The 21,055-nt window shown below is 37.5% G+C and overlaps 1 protein-coding gene across 4 annotated transcripts in view; it reads right to left on the reverse strand.

Annotated features, from left to right (window-relative positions):
- The window catches only part of USP24 (ubiquitin specific peptidase 24), a 163,949-nt gene that overhangs the window by 48,358 nt on the left and 94,536 nt on the right, over nt 1-21,055 (reverse strand). For all 4 annotated transcript variants that reach the window (XM_036911209.2, XM_036911210.2, XM_057500238.1 and 1 more), the window contains 15 exons: nt 20,460-20,600; nt 20,227-20,280; nt 19,108-19,223; nt 16,224-16,290; nt 15,985-16,095; nt 15,182-15,280; nt 14,915-15,088; nt 11,932-12,017; nt 11,689-11,782; nt 10,491-10,646; nt 5,279-5,376; nt 2,415-2,510; nt 2,070-2,298; nt 1,120-1,279; nt 176-331 (listed from right to left, as the gene is read on the reverse strand). In XM_036911209.2, coding sequence (XP_036767104.2) covers nt 176-331; nt 1,120-1,279; nt 2,070-2,298; nt 2,415-2,510; nt 5,279-5,376; nt 10,491-10,646; nt 11,689-11,782; nt 11,932-12,017; nt 14,915-15,088; nt 15,182-15,280; nt 15,985-16,095; nt 16,224-16,290; nt 19,108-19,223; nt 20,227-20,280; nt 20,460-20,600 — 1,837 coding nt within the window. The remainder of the gene's footprint in view (nt 1-175; nt 332-1,119; nt 1,280-2,069; nt 2,299-2,414; nt 2,511-5,278; nt 5,377-10,490; nt 10,647-11,688; nt 11,783-11,931; nt 12,018-14,914; nt 15,089-15,181; nt 15,281-15,984; nt 16,096-16,223; nt 16,291-19,107; nt 19,224-20,226; nt 20,281-20,459; nt 20,601-21,055) is intronic.

Below are 21,055 nucleotides of genomic sequence, written 5' to 3' on the forward strand. Positions count from 1 at the left end.
AATACTAGTTCAGAATAAACAGAACTACGCTAGCACCATTCTTACCTATGCCACACACCAACTTTCCCCCCTTTTCCATCTCTATTAATGTGATCTTATCAATGAAAGAATAATTCCCAACAGAATGCTGGCCTTTCCCTAGAAGAGATAAAGTGCAAATGAGCCTCCTGCGTACCCAGTTGCTGGCTCCGAAGCTGCAGGCACGTAACAAGAAGAGACAAAGCCTCCCCGGCAATGAGCGCATCTTTGGTGGACACTGACTGCTGTCGCACACAAATGCCTGCATGCAGGGCTACTGGGTCTCCTTCGCTTCCAGAGCTGCAATTGCTTCCTAAAAATGGGCAGGCAGAAGGTTACTGCAGATCCTACAGGACCCTCCTGATATTATAGTATCTTTCTAATATGTTCCAGAATCCTCAAGTGAAACTGAATAGTTCAAGGAGACTTTGGTCTAGGAAACAAGAGAGACCTAATCACTTTTTTGACCCCAACTGCTCTGTACTTAAACACATTTGCAGGCATACAACATGTTGTTATGACACAAAGCTAATTTCAGGTCAAAGAAGTAAGAAAAGGGAAATTCTGGAAGCATGCAGGAGTCTTCCTGGGGTATTAGGAATGTCATCTTGATCTAGATGGGTTACACAAATCCTCAACTCCTATACATTGAACACTTCTCCACTTTATAAATGTCATATATTTTTAAAACCATGTATAGTTTGAGCAGGGAAACCAAATGAAGCTGAGAAATAAAGCTATTTATAAAAGCCTATTAGAAAATGACTGGTCAAACTAAGAAAATGCCTTTTCCAGGTAGGAATTCTAGATGAATTTTTATTATAGCCACAATTATTAGCCTCATGAGTCAGCAAGCTAAAAACTACTAAATTTGACTTCCCACTTACTCTGTTTATGAACAATTTTTTCTTAAATGAAGCATGACACACATTTCAGTGATGTGCATAAATTTCAAGTGCATTGCTTGGTGAACTTTTATTCATGCTGAAAAGCAAGTGAAAAGGCTTTCTCCTATTTTGTGACTGTACAACCTGTAAATGGATGATCTCTGCAGTGAATTTCTTGCCCAAAATTCTGATTACTTTCCTTCTCAGTCAGTACCTGAACTGCTGAGTCTGTTTCGAATTCCAGCAGGAAACAGAGAGTTACTTTCTTTAATTGGCTGGCTACTCCCAACGAGGTCAAGTCGTCCTGCAGCTGCAGCCCATGACAATCTCATGAAACAAGCCACAGTGGAAGTGAAATCACTTACTTCCATTGTCTGAAGAAGGATGGAAAGAGTGTCGTGAGAAATGGTAATACCTGAACACATTCCACTGACTTTTATGACCTTCTTATTGGCCTGTTTTGTCAGACTATCCTCTCCAAAATCATCCAGAAGGATAACCTTTTTCATGCTTCCATGGTTTTCAAACACTTTCAATATTTTTCTATGTGTAATCAGAGACTTTGCTCTCCATGCTCTGACTTTACATTACCCATCACCAATTTTCTTTTACCATAGTTGCTGTTTTACCCACTACATTTTAGCAGAGCTTTTTATACAGTGACTCAGCCAGTAATAGCTCACTGCCTATGGGTGTGGAAGTATTAGCCTAGCAGTAGGCCAGTCACATCATCAAGTAGTTTAGGGTCAGGTGAGGATCCTGGCCATAGGAACTTCCATTTTCCCCACACCTCCCTTTTGCTCAAGAAATTCTTCTCTCCAGCTTTCCATATGTATCCATATATCTCATCCCTATTTATTCTATTCTTTAAAGCCTACTTCAAACACCACCTCCTGCATGAGAGCAGCCTGAGAGCCACAGGTGAAGGTGGTTCTTCCACTTGCTCTGAAGGCCCACAGAGTGTTCTGCTCTGTAATTAGTTCTTCTATAACACGTAATACTTTCCACCCTGAATTAGTCATTTCTGCACTAGTAGTCTCTTTCTTAACCACGATTAAGTTCCTTGAAGGCAGTATTTTTGTATTTTGTCATTATAGCCCTTCCTTAACTGATGCATCCTACACAGGAGGTACTTAGTACTCCCTAAACACACAAACCACTTACTTGTATTGCAACTCGTGCAGCAGGGATGATCTCCTCGACCCTAATAGAAGACCTGTCAGACACCGACAACTGCCGGTAGGATGACTTCTCCGGGGTACCGCATAAGGACATCTGCCTGCTTGTCTGCCGGCTGATGTTTCGGAACGGGCGAGAAGAAAGTGCTTCAATGCCATCTTTGGTAAGGTCTTCATCTAATAATGTGGGCATTGTTTGTCCAACAAGTAAAAATCTTAATAGGAAGGAAAAAGCTAGGCTTATTCAAGGTCATTTCATATTATTTAAAATGATGGGAATATGGGAAGAAAAAGTCAAGTATTGCTTTGTGAGACTAATATATTTACATACCTGGCAAGTTGTAGACAGATGGAATAAACTCCCTGCCTTGTTTCATAGTCTACTTCTGATGGGATGGAATCCCTCTGCATGACATTTACAACCAAACTTCAAAGAAAAAAGAAAAAAGGCAGAATATTAAAGACTTCTACTTCTTTCGTATAGGAAATTTTCTGTAATTTAATTGTGTGTAAATGTTATCAATTGCTTAACAATTCTACATGACCCTTACATATAAATGGACCATATATATTTCTATCATATGATCTATAATACCTATAACCCCCTGGGTCTATTTAGAATCACATTCCTTGCTTAGCCAAAAAAGATACCCAAGATAGTGTTTTGGTAGGTCTCTGCACTGATAAGTTTTTTTTGTTTGTTTCTTGATCAACTATCTTCATACTAGTAGAACTATTAAAAAAACACATCCACAATTGGTATAGTCAATAAAGATTGTTTTTCACATCTACTACACTCTATATTACATCAAAGCTTCCTAGCTGTCCTCCCTGCTTTAGTCTTAAATTAATCAGAGCAATCCTTTTAAAATTTAATGTAAAGTGAGATCATGGCACTCCTCCTTTGCACAAACTCCTCCAATGGCTTCCAATTTCCTACAGAGAAAAAAGGCAGTCTTCATAGAGTGAAGCTACAAGATCCTACACAACCTGACCTCTGGCGCATCTGTACCCTCATGTCCCTCTACTCTGCCCCACCCACAATGGCCTGCTGGTCTCTGAAGGCACCAGGTCTGTCCTAGGCAGAGGCATGCACGGGCTGCTCCTCTGGATGGCTCCCCGCAATCCCCCAAGGTATTTCTCGGTCTTACTCCCTCATCTCAAGGTCTTTGTGAAATGTCTCCTATCAGTGAAGCTTTCCCTGACTGCCCTACTGAAAATCAACACTCTCTCCATCCAGCTCTTCTTATCACCTGACAAACACATCTACTTTTACTTCTTTATTGTTTGTCTTCCCTCTGACTATAAAGTTCATAAGGATATGGATTTTTGTCCAATTTATCCATTGCTCTGTTCGAGAACAATGCCTGGCATGTTAACTGACATACAAAAATAAACTGGAAGCAAAATGCCTTTATAACCACAGCTTTGTAACTGGCTAAGTACTCAGAAATGATTTTTTACCAATAGCTCTACAATGTTGAAAAAAGAATAAACTATACTTGCACTAGGCTTTCCAACATGCTTGGGAATCCTTTTAGCCCACTTCCCTGTTTCCTTCCCAGTCTCTGCCCAGCTCGTCTTCCCCTCAAGGCCTCCAAAGAGGAACTCCTTAACTATACTCTGCTCAAGCTTCAAGTTGGTCTCCTCCTTCCTGAAGCAGATGAAATGGCAGGCTTCATCCTTTCTAGAGCAAATCCTCTTTCTACTGCAGTAGAACTTAGCCCCAACAGTTACTCTTTTCCTTTTACCTTCCTTCTTTTCTCCTTCACTGGCCCCTTTTAGTCGGCCTGCAAAGACAACCTAGTTTGCTACAAGTTAAAATCAAAACAGAAAAGCAAACTTTTCCCTCAGCTATCCTTTCCCTTCAAGGCCCTGCTGCTGCCTTTCCCCCTCATCATAAAGCAGAGATTTCTCCTTATCAATTCTGCTTCCCATCCTTACACTGGTCACTTCGCGAGCTGCTGTGCCCTAATGGCTCTACCGATGCACTGATGCCTCCCTCTGACCTCTGATGGCATCCCCCACGTCTCTTGAGAGCAAACCCAAACCATCCACCTTGCATGACTCAGGGGCCTTGTGCGCAATCAGATTCGCTGCTCTCAACTTCTTCCAGCTCCTTCCATGTTATTTCCTGTACTAACTAAAGAGTCACAATTCATCCACTCTCCCAAGCTAGAAATCACAGGGGCATTTATAAATTTCCCACCCCATATTTAGTCATAAAGACTTACCTATTTTACCCTATAAATGTCACTTAATGGCCCTAAACTTAGACCCTATCATCTCCTCTCTGGACCACTGTGATAGCTCTCAAAGTTCTCCCTGCCTTCATCTCGCCCACTTCTATCCATCTTCTCCACTGCAGCCAAAGTAATAATTGTTCAGGTAATTTTCTTGGATAAGATGGAGACCTCCTGTTTTTCCATGATCTACAAGATAATGTTGGAATTCCTCAGTGTGACCTTGTGTACACAGTTCTCTTCTTTATCTTTTGTTCTTGCCCCACCAGGCAACCGCAGTTCCTGAGACAGGCCATGGACTTCATGCTTGTACTCATCCCACCATACTGTGGATCCAGGTGCCCTTTCCCTGCTTACTTACCTAGGAAATTACTACTTGTTTCTTAATTCCTAGCTCAAATGTCATTTTCTGTGAAGCATTTCCTCATCCGATTATCCCAAGCCAACTTTAACCACTTCAGCCACTACTTTCTTCCCTAACCCCTGCCTCCTCCCACCCAAAGCACTTTTTGTTAGCCTCTGTTTTGATACTTACAATAACTATTCGTTGTTCTTTGTTAAGTTAGGAGACTCTCAAGGGCAAGGATAAGATCAAGTTTATCTTTGCATCCACAGCACTTATGCCTTGTACCACATGGATTACTGGGAATCAAATTCACCTTATCTCAAACTGGTATGGGAATCGATAGAAACTGACCAGCCTTCTTCCCTCCACTCTTCAGAATTTCCTCAAGTATCAGAGGGGAAAGAGACATGCTTCCGTCAAGTTTCCCAAATAATAAGAAGTTACAAAATGAATTTAAATATTCCAAAGACTGGAATATCATTCCTTCTTATTATAACTCTCATAAGGCTTCATACAATACCTTATAGGAATAAGCAAGGCTTGGCAGGAGAAGTTAACTAAATGACTATATTCATTTTCTACAATACATTATATTGAAACTCTAACCTTAACCCTCCTGCTTTGAGGAAGTTCTCACAGAAGGATTTTGCACAGTTTCTTGCCATGTCATCATCAGCTGTTGGCATGAGTTTGGAGCTTAGGACCTTGGAAATAGACAAGCACAATTAATTTTCCTAACATTTCCAGCAGAAATGACTCCTCTATTAAGTAAAACAATCAGACAACTCAAATCAGAATCTCTTTAAATGTTTCATGCTATTTCCCCCACCCCCCAGAAGTAATAAGGAGGCTGACAAATTAAAATAATTTCATATAATAAGGAATTAAAACATTTTCCAAGTTCTACTTATTTACCAAGAAAAATCTGTTTTGAAGAAAGCTTATGTATTCTTTTCACAAAACCAGCAAACATAAATGTCTTAGGCTCCCATGCTTAGATAGAAGCAGAAACATTATGTGATGTGCTAGGTATGTTCTTGAGAAATACATGAAGACTAAAGTTTTATTAAAAAACCCACTTACTAAAAAATGCTAGATAAGCTCCCTAGTAATGATTCTAATTCCTATTATTTATTTATTCATTCATTCATTCATTTATTTTGATATTGTTAATGTACAATTACTTGAGCAACATTATGGTTACTAGACTCCCCCTATTATCAAGTCCCCACCACATACTCCATTACAGTCACTGTCCATCAGCATAGTAAGATGCTATAGAATCATTACTTCTCTTCTCTGTGTTATACTGTCTTCCCCATGCCCCCCTGCCCACTACATTATGTGTGCTAATCGTAATGCCCCTTTTTCCCCCTTATCCCTCCCTTCTCACCCATCCTCCCCAGTCCCTTTCCCTTTGGTAACTGTTAGTCCATTCTTGGGTTCTGTGAGTCTGCTGCTGTTTTGTTCCTTCAGTTTTTCCTTTGTTCTTATACTCCACAGATGAGTGAAATAATTTGATACTTGTCTCTCTTCACCTGGCTTATTTCACTGAGCATAATACCCTCTAGCTCCATCCATGTTGTTGCAAATGGTAGGATTTTTTTTCTTTTCTTATGGCTGAATAATATTCCATTGTGTATATGTACCACACCTTCTTTATCCATTCATCTACTGATGGACACTTAGGTTGCTTCCATTTCTTAGCTATTGTAAATAGTGCTGTGATAAACGAAGGGGTGCATATGTCTTTTTGAAACTAGGCTCCTGCATTCTTAGGGTAAATTCCTAGAAGTAGAATTCCTGGGTCAAATGGTATTTCTATTTTGAGTATTTTGAGGAACCTCCATACTGCTTTGCACAATGGTTGAACTAATTTACATTTCCACCAGCAGTGTAGGAGGGTTCCCCTTTCTCCACATCCTTGCCAACATTTGTTGTTGTTTGTCTTTTGGATGTTGGCCATCCTAACTGGTGTGAGGTGATATCTCATTGTGGCTTTAATTTGCATTTCTCTGATGATTAGTGATGTGAAGCATCTTTTCATGTGCCTGTTGGCCATCTGAATTTCTTCTTTGGAGAAGTTTCTGTTCAGCTCCTCTGTCCATTTTTTAATTGGCTTATTTGCTTTTTGTTTGTTGAGGTGCATGAGCTCTTTATATAATTTGGATGTCAACCCCTTATCGGATATGTCATTTATGAATATATTCTCCCATACTGTAGGATGTCTTTTTGTTCTATTGATGGTGTCCTTTGCTGTACAGAAGTTTTTAGTTTGATAGAGTCCCACTTGTTCATTTTTGCTTATTTCCCTTGCCCGGGGAGATATATTCATGAAGAAGTTGCTCATGTTTATGTCCAAGAGATTTTTGCCCATGTTTTTTTCTAAGAGTTTTATGGTTTCATGACCTACATTCAGGTCTTTGATCCATTTTGAGTTTACTTTTGTATATGGGGTTAGACAATAATCCAGTTTCATTCTCTTACATGTAGCTGTCCAGTTTTGCCAACACCAGCTGTTGAAGAGGCTATCATTTCCCCATTGTATATCCATGGTTCCTCTATTGTATATTAATTGACCATATATGCTTGGGTTTATATCTGGGCTCTCTATTCTGTTCCACTCACCTATGGGACTGTTCTTGTGCCAGTACCAAATTGTCTTGATTACTGTGGCTTTGTAGTAGGGCTTGAAGTTGGGGAGCGTAATTCCCTCTGCTTTATTCTTCCTTCTCAGGATTGCTTTGGCTATTAGGGGTCTTTTGTGGTTCCATATGAATTTTAGAACTATTTCCTCTAGTTCATTGAAGAATGCTGTTTGTATTTTTATACGCATTGAATTGAATCTGTAGATTGCTTTAAGCAGGATGGCCATTTTGACAATATTAGTTCTTCCTAGCCAAGAGCATGGGCTGAATTTCCATTTACTAGTGTCCTCTTTAATTTCTCTTAAGAGTGTCTTGTAGTTTTCAGGGTATAGGTCTTTCACTTCCTTGGTTAGGTTTATTCCTAGGTATTTTATTCTTTTTGATGTAACTGTGAATGGAGCTGTTTTCCTGATTTCTCTTTCTGCTAGTTCATCATTAGTGTATAGGAATGCAACAGATTTCTGTGTATTAATTTTGTATCCTGCAACTTTTCTGATTTCAGATATTAGTTCTAGTAGTTTTGGAGTGGAGTCTTTGTTTTTTTTTTATGTACAATATCATGTCATCTGCAAACAGGGACAGTTTGACTTCTTTGCCAATCTGGATGCCTTTTATTTCTTTGTGTTGTCTGATTGCCATGGCTAGGACCTCCAGAACTATGTTGAATAAAAGTGGGGAGAGTGGGCATTCTTGTCTTGTTTCCGATCTTAATCTATTAATTATTTACAATGTAATACAAATAAGATGAAGTTTTTAACATGTGTATTATCTCTTAATCTCACTATGTATGGCATAAGTATTTTCTTTATAGGTAAAGACTAAGACTTGAGAGGTTAAGTGACCTGTCACTGGAGGACCCAGGGTTATAATTCATATCCAGATGTGTCTCTCTCTGATATCCATGCACCATTTATGACACTGTAATACTACCTGAAGGGAAGTTTAACTGGAATATTTTGGTATGGTGAGAATTATCTCATATAAATATTCATACTATAGTATGAGACTACAAATCTAGCTCACTTTCTAGTTTTACCACCCACTACCTGAGGGATTTCATGAATGTAATTTTCTCTTTTATTTCAGTGTTCTCATCAGCTAAATCAGGATATTTGCCTTTATCAGAGGATTGCTTGGATTAAATAAGGTAACACAAGCTTAATGTGCTTAGCTTAGTACAAGCACTGGCACAAAATAAACACTGAGTAAATAACTGTTTATTTAGTTGTTATGATTTGAAAATTAAAAGTCATTGCCTCAGTTTCTCCAAGTTACTGAAGTAGATAATTAAGGTCCTTTTCTATTCTAAAATATTTGCTTCTATGAATCCATGAGTTTTTATGAGACTAGATTTTTTTTAGTGTTGGATTTTTTCAGGCTCATTAACCTCCTATTATGAGCGTTACATGGGCAAATGGGAACCCTCTGTTTTCTGTTCCTTCCTGAGTGTTGATAGCCATATATATGCATTCCTCATGCTTCATGGACAATTTAGTAAAGCTTGAAGGTTTCTTCTAAAAAAAAGGGGTATTTGGAATATCCACTTTGAAGTTTCCTAGTAGACAAACATAAGCTAAACATGCAAGGCAATTAACCTTTCAGGGAACAGTAAACATAAACTATGCCTTTGGAAGTACTGGGTTTCCCCAAATGTTTTGTGTTGTTTAAAGCAAAGGACTATCTATCAAAGGCATTCCCAGTTAATCAGAAGTCCTAAAATTGTACTGGAGATATTTCACTACTATTGTCCTTTGGCTCCAAGTAATGCAATCTAGGTAGCTGATGTCAAGGCAGACTCACTGCTGGACCATTCTGTTTTTCTAGATACTCTTAATTGTGTATAAGGTATATATGCTGAATCTTATACCGTGACCTCTTTGAGACAATTGTTCCAAAAGCAAATGACAAATCTGGCAGTAACTGCAAGGTGGAAAATTTTTAATAAATTGGCCAAAAAATTGTAGGCAATTTTCTGTTTTGGAATATTGTAAATATTTTTAAATGCTCACATTAAATGAGATGCACTTTATTTAAAAAATATTTTGCTAAATATTTTCTCCTTTGAACCCAAGGAATGATTTTTTTCATAAGAACAATTATTTTAAGACTATTATGAAATATTTTTACAGCTTCATCATAAAGCAACAAGTGAAGCAGAAAAATCAATCAATATAATTATACACTCCAAATCAGACTGTCAGACGAAATAAAACTTGGAAAAAATGCCCAAGCATGTACTTTCTTTACCTTCTTACCAATAATGACTTGTCATAACTCAAAACCTACCCAAGATAAACAATACTCTGATAATTAAGGTTGCATAGGCATTGATCTAAATTCTTTAATAACTGCTGGATGTAACATCCTAGGACAGAACAATCGTTTAGAGCTTTATTTTCTCCAGACCTAAAGTGGCAAGAGGGCCTGACCCCTCACTCCCCTCCAAGACTGGGACTGTACCTGCCTTGTCACTTGTCCATATTCTGTTACTGCTTTGCCTTGAAGACTCAGTGTATACAGACTACCTTATGCCTTATGCATAATATTTGGGGCAAGTATCTTATCTTTTCAATTCTGACTCTTTAACTAACACAATGACCTTTAGGCAGTAAATAATTAGTAACTGTTTACTGAACTCAATCTACTAGTTTAAAGCTACCTTTGGAAAGCAGGGTAATAAAAATATTCTCTAGCTCAAATTCTTCCAAATGCTTTTTTTTTAAACTTTGAAATAATAATGCTAATGTGTTTCCTGACAAATTCCTTAAAGCTTCATTTATGCCAACAATTTACAAGTTTTTAAAAAAGTTAGGATGCATTTAATAACAAGGCTGAGGATTAATAATTGATATTATACAGACCTATAAAATTTCTAGAGGAAGGTAATGACACACTTTAATCTAGTATTTCCTGATTATTAATTTAGATGTTATTTTGTAAGTATAACAATATATATAGGTATAAACTGAAAAAAATTAAAACATTTTCCAAGGCAAAAACTATACAATGTTTCAATTTACATTCTATTTTTTTTTTACTTTTTTCAAAACCATATTTTAATATACCACCCAATAATAACAGAAACCTATTTACTTATTTTTGTTATCTGAAAGCATGAATCTTCAAACCAAAATAAATCTGTCAAAATGAAAAGAAATTAGGCTTCTTACTTCTAAGTTGTAGAGTACTCTGAAGGTAGACATTCCAGGAGCAAAAGATCGAAACAGACTTTCTAAAATTGAACTGGCACTTGGCTGATGCTGTTGCTTTGCAGACAGGGATGGAGATTTTGAAGACTGGGAACTTGTCTCAGACAGCAGTGTTTTCTGAATTAAAAGAACGCAAAAGAGGAATACATGTCTTAGAAATAAATTGAAGAAAAACAGATCTCAGTACATATTCTAATATCCTTTTCCTCTTTAATATAATCACACCAATGAAAATTCCTAAAAGTTAACCTGAGACACATGACTTTGTAATTATTAACAGAACATCAAACACCATCACACAAACTTTAAGTGCTCATCAGTATTCCCGCCCAACATGAATGCCTCTGAGAATGTATTCTAAGCAACAATAGCAAGCTCAGTTTCATTTGTTTCCATGTTTTTAAAATCTATATTATATCCTGATAGTTAAATTAAAAGACTGCACAAGTGGTACTTTTGAAAAATGTTCTAGCTCGTACTAGTGACCCATTTTGTGATTGCATTAGTTCCCTTCTCCTTCGACGTGATTCATAAGCCATATGTGATAAGACTATGAGCTGATCTCAACTTCAACCACTGAAATATTTATAATTTTGTTCTAACAACTTTGTTCTAAGTGAATTTATTCTGAGAACAAAATTAAACATATTATAGATAAAAACAGAATTTCACTATATATTAAATTCTTAAAGAACAAGATTCAAAAAATTAAACAAGATGAACTTTAATATCAACTATGGAAAAAAATTAAATGATCATCAATTATGCAGGTAACTCAGACATATGCAACAATCACATTCGGAGAGGTGTCGTGACAGAAGAACACCTCAGCTGAATCAGAACCAGAGTCTGGTCCTGGACAAGGCACTTCATCAATCTGGACTTTGGTTTCTTAGTAATAATAACATGAAGAAGGTGGAAGCAGATATAGTAAAAGCTCTTCCACTTCTAAAATTTGACATCATTATTGATTCTAGATACTTTAAAAACCAACATGAAGTTCTGATTTCCATTTATAGCAAAGATAGTTTTCTAAAGAAGAAAAATTGTTATGGGAAGGATGATTTTATATGGCCTTAATGTGATCCATACTGTATTTTCACTGAATCCTGAGACAGAGTTTCTATACCAGTTACATAATTACTGGAGATACTTGTACCTTTCTTCCTAAAGAGTCAAGTTGATCCAGAGCTTCCTGAATGGCAGGGTCAGTGGGTATCAAGAGCAGAAGCTTTCGTACTCGTAGAGTTATCCTGAAAATTTTCAATACAAATCTTTACACATAAGCTATAATTATAATAACAAAGTCATTTAGTATGAGACATAAAGTAAAATACATTTCATTGGTTCCCTAACCTTAATAAAGTTCTCTCTTTCAAGCTTCATAAATACTGATATTTACCTGGGCTCTTCTAGATTGGCAAGCTGGTAAAGCATGTCGAATACATTACATACAAGTGCCATCACAACACCTGGGAGGGATTTCTCCTGAGAGAGAAAAGCAAAATATAAATATACATTTATAAAAGGATCTTCTCCTTTTCCTATCAAATGTACCAACAATAAAAATGTCAGTTCTGAAAGATGGGCTGCTTCAAAGCTTAAAGGGGGCACAGTGCTCATCTGCATTGAAGAACAGTGCATGGGAACATGGAATGAGGGACCACTACCTTCCAGGGTACTTAGGGTCTGAGCTCTCTCCTCTTCACCCACTGGTGAAGGGCCTATGGCACCAAAAGGTAGGCAGCAGAAGAGAGGTAAAACACAGGGCAGGGTGAATTAATAGAATAGAGGGGCTGATCACAGCTTGTCAGGAGCAATCAAGGCAATGAAGATTTAAAAGCAAGAGTAAAGTAGTGCACACATGTGTACACACTCACACATAACACATGGAGGAGATTCAGATGTGAGTAAAGTATTCTTTTCAGGTTATAAAGGTAAGAAACTAGACATCACTACAGAATGTATTTTATATTCAGGAAGATTTCTAATAAACTCAAGATAAATATGATATAATTTAAAAATGTTAAACTTGATGCTATGTACACTGTATTATTAAATGTTATTACTCAGAGTGAGATTTCTTTTTTAAATTCTTGCTATATAATTACTTAAAAAAACCCATAATACTAATACTCACCCTGAAGAGTTCTTTGTTATCTACAACATAAGTTATACTAAGTTAAAAGGATAGAGCACACCAAGATCTTGCATTTGGAATTAAATACATACATACATAATAACTATGAAAACCCCCTGTAAGTCATTTAAATGTCTTAGTTTACACAAGGTCCAGTATGATCTGCTTTCCAGACTACAGAAGTCTGAAGAGCAGAACAGTCCTGTCAGTTTTATTTTCTGGGTGCCAAGTGCAGCTCCTGACCCAGGGAAGGTACAAAATAAATGGACTAATTCACAGACTTACTCAACAAATTCTGCCTATATATTATGTTCTTGACACTGTGTTAGGTGCTGGGGAGACAGAAGTGGGTAAGAGACAAAAGTCTGCTCTCACAGAGCTTGTATATATATATATATACATATATATATATACACACACACACACACACACACATATATATATACACACACACACACACACACATATATATATATATACACACACATACATATATATATATTTAATCAGAGTATCATTGATATACAATCTTATGAAGGTTTCACGTGAACAACATTGTGGTTTCAACATTCACCCATATTATCAAGTCCTCACCCCCGCTATTGCAATCACTGTCTGTTACCGTAGTACGACGTTAGAGTCATTACCTGCACAGAGCTTGTATTTTACTAGAGACATGTAACAAGACAAATAAAATATATAGTATGCTAAACAAAATTAAGGGAGGAAGGGAAATAAGAAGTGCAGGGGCAGGAATGGGTTGAAAATTCAGACAGCATTGCCAGAGAAGGCTCACCAAGAGGGCAACATTTGAGTAAAAGCTGAAGACAATGAGAAAGGACCACGTGGATGTTGGGAAAGAACATTCTGGACACAGGGAAGAGCAAGTGCACAGGCCCTTCCAAGTGTGAGGACCAACAAGGAGGCCAGTGCTGCTGCAGGGGTGTGAGTGAGGGAGGCTCATGGATGATCTCAGAGAGACTCCAGTGAGGGCAACTCTGGTTCTCACTCTGCATGACACAGAAGCCACTGGAACATTTGGGCTGAGGAGTGGCACAACCTGGTTTCTCTGTAAAGATTGTGGGTTGCAGTGCTGTAGAGAGAAGAAGAGACAGACCTGGTCTAAGGGCAAGACTGTGAGACTAGCCGGGACTCTATTGAACCACACTGGGTGGCCACATGGTTGCCTGATCCAGTGTGGAGGCCGTGGAGATGGAGGAGCAGCCAGATTCTAGACGCTTTTTAAAGGCAGAGTTGAGCATTTGCTAATGGATATGGGTATGAAAGAAAGAAGTGACCCAAGAATTTTGGCATGGGCAGCTAGAAGGATGCAGATGCCATTATCTGAGATAGGGCAGCACTGGGGGATGAAGTAGTGGTGGGGAAAGGAATACAGTTCAGTCTGGTACACATGAGGATTGGAGTACCTATTACACATGGAAGAGGAGATGTTAAGTAAGTAGTTGTATCCATATGTCTGGACTTTAAGCTAAAGATAAAATCTGGAGTTATCAAAGTATATACAATATATGAGGCTTTGAGACTGGTAAGATTTGTAAGGGAATGAGCGTAGACAGAGGAGAGGTCAAAGGACTGAGCCAGGGATTTCCTTTGTATAGAGGTTGGGGAGATAACTACCCCCTAACTCAGGGAAAGGACTCTGAGTAGATAAAATGGGAAGAGCCAGAGGGGGAGGGGACAGCCAAGTGAGTCCTGAAAGTCAAGTGAAAAAGGATCTGAAGGGGAAGTGATCACCGATGAACTCTGCTGAAATGTCAAGGTGAGGACTGATGAGGATTGATGAGGTCAAGAAGAGGATGGCAAAGGGAGTTTACATAACTCTTTCAGGGTACTTTGCTGATCTGGGAAGGAAAAACAAGGGCAGGACCTAATGGTAGAATTGGGCTGAAGAGTTTTTTAAAGACGGTAGAAATAACACAGCATATTTGAATGCTAATGGAGATGACCCAGTAGAGAGAAAATCAAAGAATCAACAAAGAGAGATGTATGAGAAGAGCAGCGACAGTGGGCGTGCAGAATGATTCAGGGACTCAGAAGATACAAGATTGACAAATCATGTATCTTCTCCCAAATGAAGCCCAGAGCTTCTCAGTGACGCAGTTCTGAAGAGTCAGAAATTTGTCTGAGAGGAAAGGACACAGCGACCCCAATCTATACAAGCTGTAGGCAAAAAGATAAAGATTATTAAATTCTTATGTTTGAACTGAACTGTATCACTCAGTACCTGCTCCATGGCGTATGATGAGCTGAAAACGCCACTGCTACCACTGCTGGAGCTGGTTGAGGAATCTGCTGAGCTCCCAGAGGGCGTCCCACTGCCCGAAGTCTTTACTGTAAGGATTTGTTCATCAGAAAAGCCCAACTGGTGCAGTAGCTTTTGATCTTTATTCACAGTCAGCTGCAAAAAGTGGTTTCTCCATTATTGAGAGGGAAAGGAAGAACAGAATATTGATTCGGGCTAAAGTGCCACAAACTGTTTACTTAAACTTACCAGACTATCATTTGTAAATATCTGAATATTATCCACAGGAGAGCACAGCTGCTTGGCTATCTTCCACCGGACACTCCCTATGGTTTCATTACTGTGAGCCTGCAAGATAAAAGTATACATTGTTGTAATTTGTTTACTTACTCTTTAAGCACCTGTTAGTGAGTATCAGTGTGTACCAGGCACTGTTCTAAAAGCTGGCAACACAGCAGAGAATCCAAAGACAAGAATCCTTACCCTTGTGAGGCTTCCCTTCTACTGAAATTAAGTGTTCAATTTACTACTCTAATCCCTCCCCATCATTCATGTAAAACATTTCAAGTCCTTTGTCCACTGCAGTGTCTCCATTCTTTCCCTTTCTTACAGTGTTCCAGTCACTCCAGCCACCTTGCTTTTCCTAAACAAGACAAGCAGACTCCCACCTTAGGGCTCTGTACCTTTGTCCCTTTATTTGGAATGTTCTCCCCCAGACTCTGTCACTTTACTTAAGTCTTTGTTCAGTGTCACCACCTCAGAGGGCTTTTCCCTGTCCATCTTTATCTAAAATGGTATTTCATGTGCACCCGTCACTGTCTACCAAATTATCCTGTTTTATTTTTATTTATGCTTTATAACACTCATCACAAGCTGATATTACATATTTACTTTGTGTGTCTGCTTATCTCTACCAGTTTCCTTTCATTTCAGGTCTTTACTCTAAATTTGTTACCAGACAGCTTTTAGTCTAGTCATTCATACAGCTATTGCAATCAACAGTGTTCTTATCAAAGTAATGAAAATGGCTACAGAGCTTAATGTGAACTGACCTCTACAGTGAAGGTATCTTTGGTAGACTCATAAGTAACATTAAGAGTTAAAAGATGTCCATGAAATGAGGCACCATGAGGTAGGATAGTTCGTGGAACAGAGTAAAAATCCTTGACAAAAATAAAGGCAAACCAGTCAGACACACAGCATCACTGTTAAATGTCTCAAAAATACATACCTAACACATTAAGACTAATAATCCAACAACAAAATTGCTTTAAAAAGAAGAAAGTCTTACCTCTATAGTGATCACATAACGTTCTGCCAGAAGCAGCAATCTTTCGATTATCACAAGTTTAGTGGATCTATTGTTAAAAAAAAAATTTTTTTTGGAACATATCTGAAGTTAATTACCGACTTGAGCTCAACTCCAGTTGGCTTCACCAAAACCACATCACGGTTAGCACTCACTATAGTGCCAAAGACTGAAATTCGCAACAACTAAACTTCCCTTATGCCCAAGGGGAGGTGGTTCAACCAGGTCACAGCTGTGGTACACAGATGGGGTAAGGGAGAAGAAGCCTGCCTCTCCCCAAGTTTCCTTTCCTGTCCTGTCCTTTTCTTCTTTTTCTTTTCTTAAACAGTTGTTGCATAAATAGAGGACCTGGGTCTCCTCTGGGCCTCCATGCCCATTTGTCCATCAATCCACCATGAATGAAAAATCAGTGAATTTGATTCTCATAATCTTACAACTAAAATATGACATGTAATTCTGTAAACACATGGAATCTGACAAAGTTTTGAAAAGCCTGAAAAGCAGAAGACAAATGCAAATGGAGAAGGGTATCATAAGAGTTGGTGTTTTAATTAGCCTAAGAATGAGGAGGAAAGGGAGGATATATATACAATTGTTCATCTGGCTTAAGTGAGAATTCTGTATAGTTAAAAAACACAGTGTAAGAATTTGTTATCCCAAAGGTTTTAGAAGTCCTTAAGAAATCAACACATATCAGAAGATATAACCATTTCTAGGACAGGAAAAAAAAAGCAAGGGAGTGTGGAGCTCTTAACATGCTGAAAGTGAGACCTCAGGTCTCTCTTGGCCAGACTTACGGAATCTTATCATTTGAAATAACAGGACTCTAACATTCTGCAGCTTCTATAGCCAAGGCCTACATTTCATTATGGATTATATTATCACCATTATAGATATATTATTATACACAAAGAGATGAAAATCCAAGTGCCCTTAAACATTTGCTATCCCAGAAAGTCTAGGTGTCTCAAAAGGTGTACTTCTAAATCTGAAAAGAGGTACTACAATTTTTAACAGCTAACCGGTCTGATATGCTGATTAGTAGTATTGGAAATTTACTTTAAAAAGCATTGGTTAAACATATTTTAATAATCCTTTTAAGTAAATTTAACAGTTTAATTACAATTTAACATCTAAATTCTTTCAGTCTAGGGACAAGAACTAGAATTTGATATTCAGATGGAAAATCTTTAGAAAATATCTGAGTGCTACAGTAAGTGACTGTTGAGTGACTTTTAATTATGCCTCAGTAATGAATTAAATCACAGACAGCACTGTGACACTGTACATATGAGAGTAACTCTTTTCCCTTAAGTCAGAAAATTATGGTCATTGAAAAGTTCTTTCAAAATGGTGACATGAGATAAATGTCCTGACTAAAATGCAACTTTGAAATTAAACACTTACTAATTCTGTTTAGTGTTTCTAGTAAGAATATTAAAACTATCATGTGGTTTTGCTCTTATAGCCAGTCAGTATGAAATGATTTAAAATACAAAGCAGTTAGTAAAAGTAAAAAACAAAAAGTGAACTCATTTAGTGAAGCAGCAGTCTGGAAATCTCAATCCAGTAGTTCCTAAATGCATCTCTATTCCAGTTTGCCAGACAAATGAGTCATTAAGGATCTAGGTGACAGAGATGGACTATGTCTTACAAACATGTAATTAATTCACATTCTTAAATGAAGTGTATTTCGAGATCTATTGAGATCTGTTTCCCAGAATGTGGGAATGCACAAGTCATGTTAGTCTTCTTATCCTGAGTTGACTCTATAATCACTTTGCCACTTAAAAAAGAGGTCAGAGAAAGTTGAGTTACACTGGCTTCTTTCATATTAATAAAGTATTGCCACACAGTACTCAACTCATATAAAAAATAACTGAGCAAGGATATTGCCTTGATTCCTTTTCTAAAGGAAGGCTTTAAAAAGAAAATGTACATCCCTAACTGCAAGTAAAAAATACATGAATATGTGGACACACAGTCATTCCAGGAGTAGAGGAACATGGGACAAGCACCTACCGCTAGAGGGCAGCAGAGTAAGCCCTTCTCTGCGCACCTGCCAAGGTTTCCCGGGCATCACTGACTTGGGGCTGCTTCCCAGTAATGAAAGGCTCATAAAGCCGCACAAAAGTGGTTAGTTACTTTGAGCTAATGTTTGTAAATAGTCCTCTACCTTCCTTGCTATATCAAAGAACTACAGCAAATACTGAAATCATATTTCACTAATATTTGAAAACACCAAACACAACACAGTAATGTAATTAAGAAAAGTCAAAGTTTTAACACAAATATTTAGAATTAAAGTTTGCATTAAAAACTACTTTGAAAAATAATTGTAGGTAATATTTTAACTATGATTATATTATAGTGCACAACTTTAATTAATTATTATCTTCCACTTCATTTTGCTTATGCTGTTAATGCCCTGGATTTGACTATTCACAGAGGAAAGTTTTAAGATGTTTTAAGTAAGTAAATACTTCGAACTTGAAAAAACTACTCTTTGTATAAAGAATATATCTTTATCCCATTATACAGAGTAGGTTACTTATGTTTACAGAGTAAAAGTAAAATAATTCAAATAAAAACAAAACAACAAACAACAAAACTTGTCTACTATGTAGAAGTGTAGGGGCAGAGCATTACCTGGGTAGTTGTGACAATAACCTATAGTTCTTCAAATTTGGGGATGTATGATAGGGAACATCTAACTTCTCAGAATATGACTATTTGCAAAAACTATGATATAAAATGAGGAAACCAATAGCTGAGAGATCTCCGTAGATAAAAAAGACAGCAGTTACATTTTTAAGATGATACAAATTTACGCATTGTGTGTTTGTTGTGATTTCCGCACACTTACCTATATGGAGACTGAACTGACGTAGCTACAGTTGGCATGGCTGTTGCTGTAAGCATCTTCGTTGCTCTGGTCACAGCATGTGTTAAAGTGGGACCACCAAGTGCAGAACTGGCTGCCTATGAGATATGAAATAATTATTCTGTATCAGGGTTTCTCAACTGTGACTCTACTGATATTCTGGGCTGGAAACTTCTTTGTGGTAGAGGAGAGGACTAACCTGGGTTCTGCTGCATGTTTAGCAGCATCCCTCACCTCCACACATTACCCACCCACCACACCACTAGGAGCCAACAGTACCACACTAGTTGTTACAACTGGAAAGGCCTCTAGACACTGCCAAATGACCCCTGGGAGGCAAAATAAGCAAAACAATACTGTTCTACATATGTTAATACATGGTACCTCATTTAGGATTACTTGAATACTTCAAATGGTTTATATGATGACATTTCAATGGAAGTCACAACTTGGGAAATCCTGGACAGATTCTAGTACACATTGGTATTTGGGGGAAGTAACATTTCATGTTTTTGGAATACTCTTTATTAGACATAAAACTTAAGCACAAATTAAGAATGAAAATGAACATTTAATGCTTTAACCATCATGTTGAAGATGAGGCACTGAAATATATGTGATACAGAATTACACAACAGGCTTCTAATGGACCAAATACCACCTACTACTGAGGGTCTTGCTGTGGCCATTAATAGTATTTATAATAAAATCTGGATGAAACACGGGGAAGGATGGGAAACGCCAAGTGTCTGTAGAAAATTCCTAGCTAGAATAAGAAAAGGAGAAAAATAATCTGTTAGAAATGTGGAATGTATAGTGACCTATCTTCTGAAGACAGTTCCTATACCCTAAAAGGTGGGGAGGGTGGAGTGGAGAGGAGAGGTAGTAGCAAGAGAAGGAAATTTCCTGTAAAGTATGTTTTTGCAGTGGGGACGTTAAGACAAATTTCTGTTCCTATATGACAATATAGTACTGTTAAAAAATTCTTCAATAGGATCTAGCCACACATATCAACATTATACATGATCTCAAAATATAAAATTATAAAAGGAAAAAAACAAGAACATTTATTTCAAAGTTAAATAAAACTTTGCTACTCACTTCTAATCTTGTATAGCAATCAGCAATGAACTTCTTATGTAATGATACAGAATCCTAAAGTAAGAGGTATATGGAAATAAAAATTAATATGCATTTAGTTGTAATCATTAAGGATAAAACATCAAAATACAGAGGCCAATTCTCAGGCATGTCAAGGATCACAACTTATCAATAAAAAATATATAGTATTCTGCTTTTTTGTGCATGAGTTCCTTCTTTCCTTAGATACTCACCTTCTTTAACCTAGGATTCAGATTAATGTAACTATAGTTTATGATTAACTGAATAGCTTCATTAGCAATTTCCTCATCAGGTGATTCCATGGCTATTTTCCAAATGAAATCCATTCCTATCAATTCCAGCTTTTCTACATACTATTCAAAAGAAAAAAAAAAATTACATAGCACACCAGGGCCAAAAAATTATAGATAATTATTTTGTTACATCAAAATCATACTTCTTCAGTTCAGTATGAATGAAGGCTGCAAAAAAACAAGCTACATATGAGAACACTAGTGTTCTGATATGGGACTTTAAAACAAAACAAAGAGCCACAGAAACCTTGAGCAATTTCCATGGGAACAAAGATAGATACACAGGTTTTTGTTCAGATATCCCTAAACCCAAGCTGGAAATTTACCCAGATGAGCTACAGAAGCTGTCTGTATAGCACAGGAGTGAGATGGGCACCATCTTCAGGACCTTTTCTTCAAAAAGGAAAGTAAGTCAAGCTAGAAGTGGTTACTAATCCTCAGGGCTCAATCCACTGTTCTCAAAGCTTAATTAAAAATGGCAGGATCAGGGCTTATGAGATCTTGCAAAAATTCTT

This window comes from Manis pentadactyla, chromosome 4 (assembly GCF_030020395.1).
Source record: "Manis pentadactyla isolate mManPen7 chromosome 4, mManPen7.hap1, whole genome shotgun sequence".
Taxonomy (NCBI): domain Eukaryota; kingdom Metazoa; phylum Chordata; class Mammalia; order Pholidota; family Manidae; genus Manis; species Manis pentadactyla.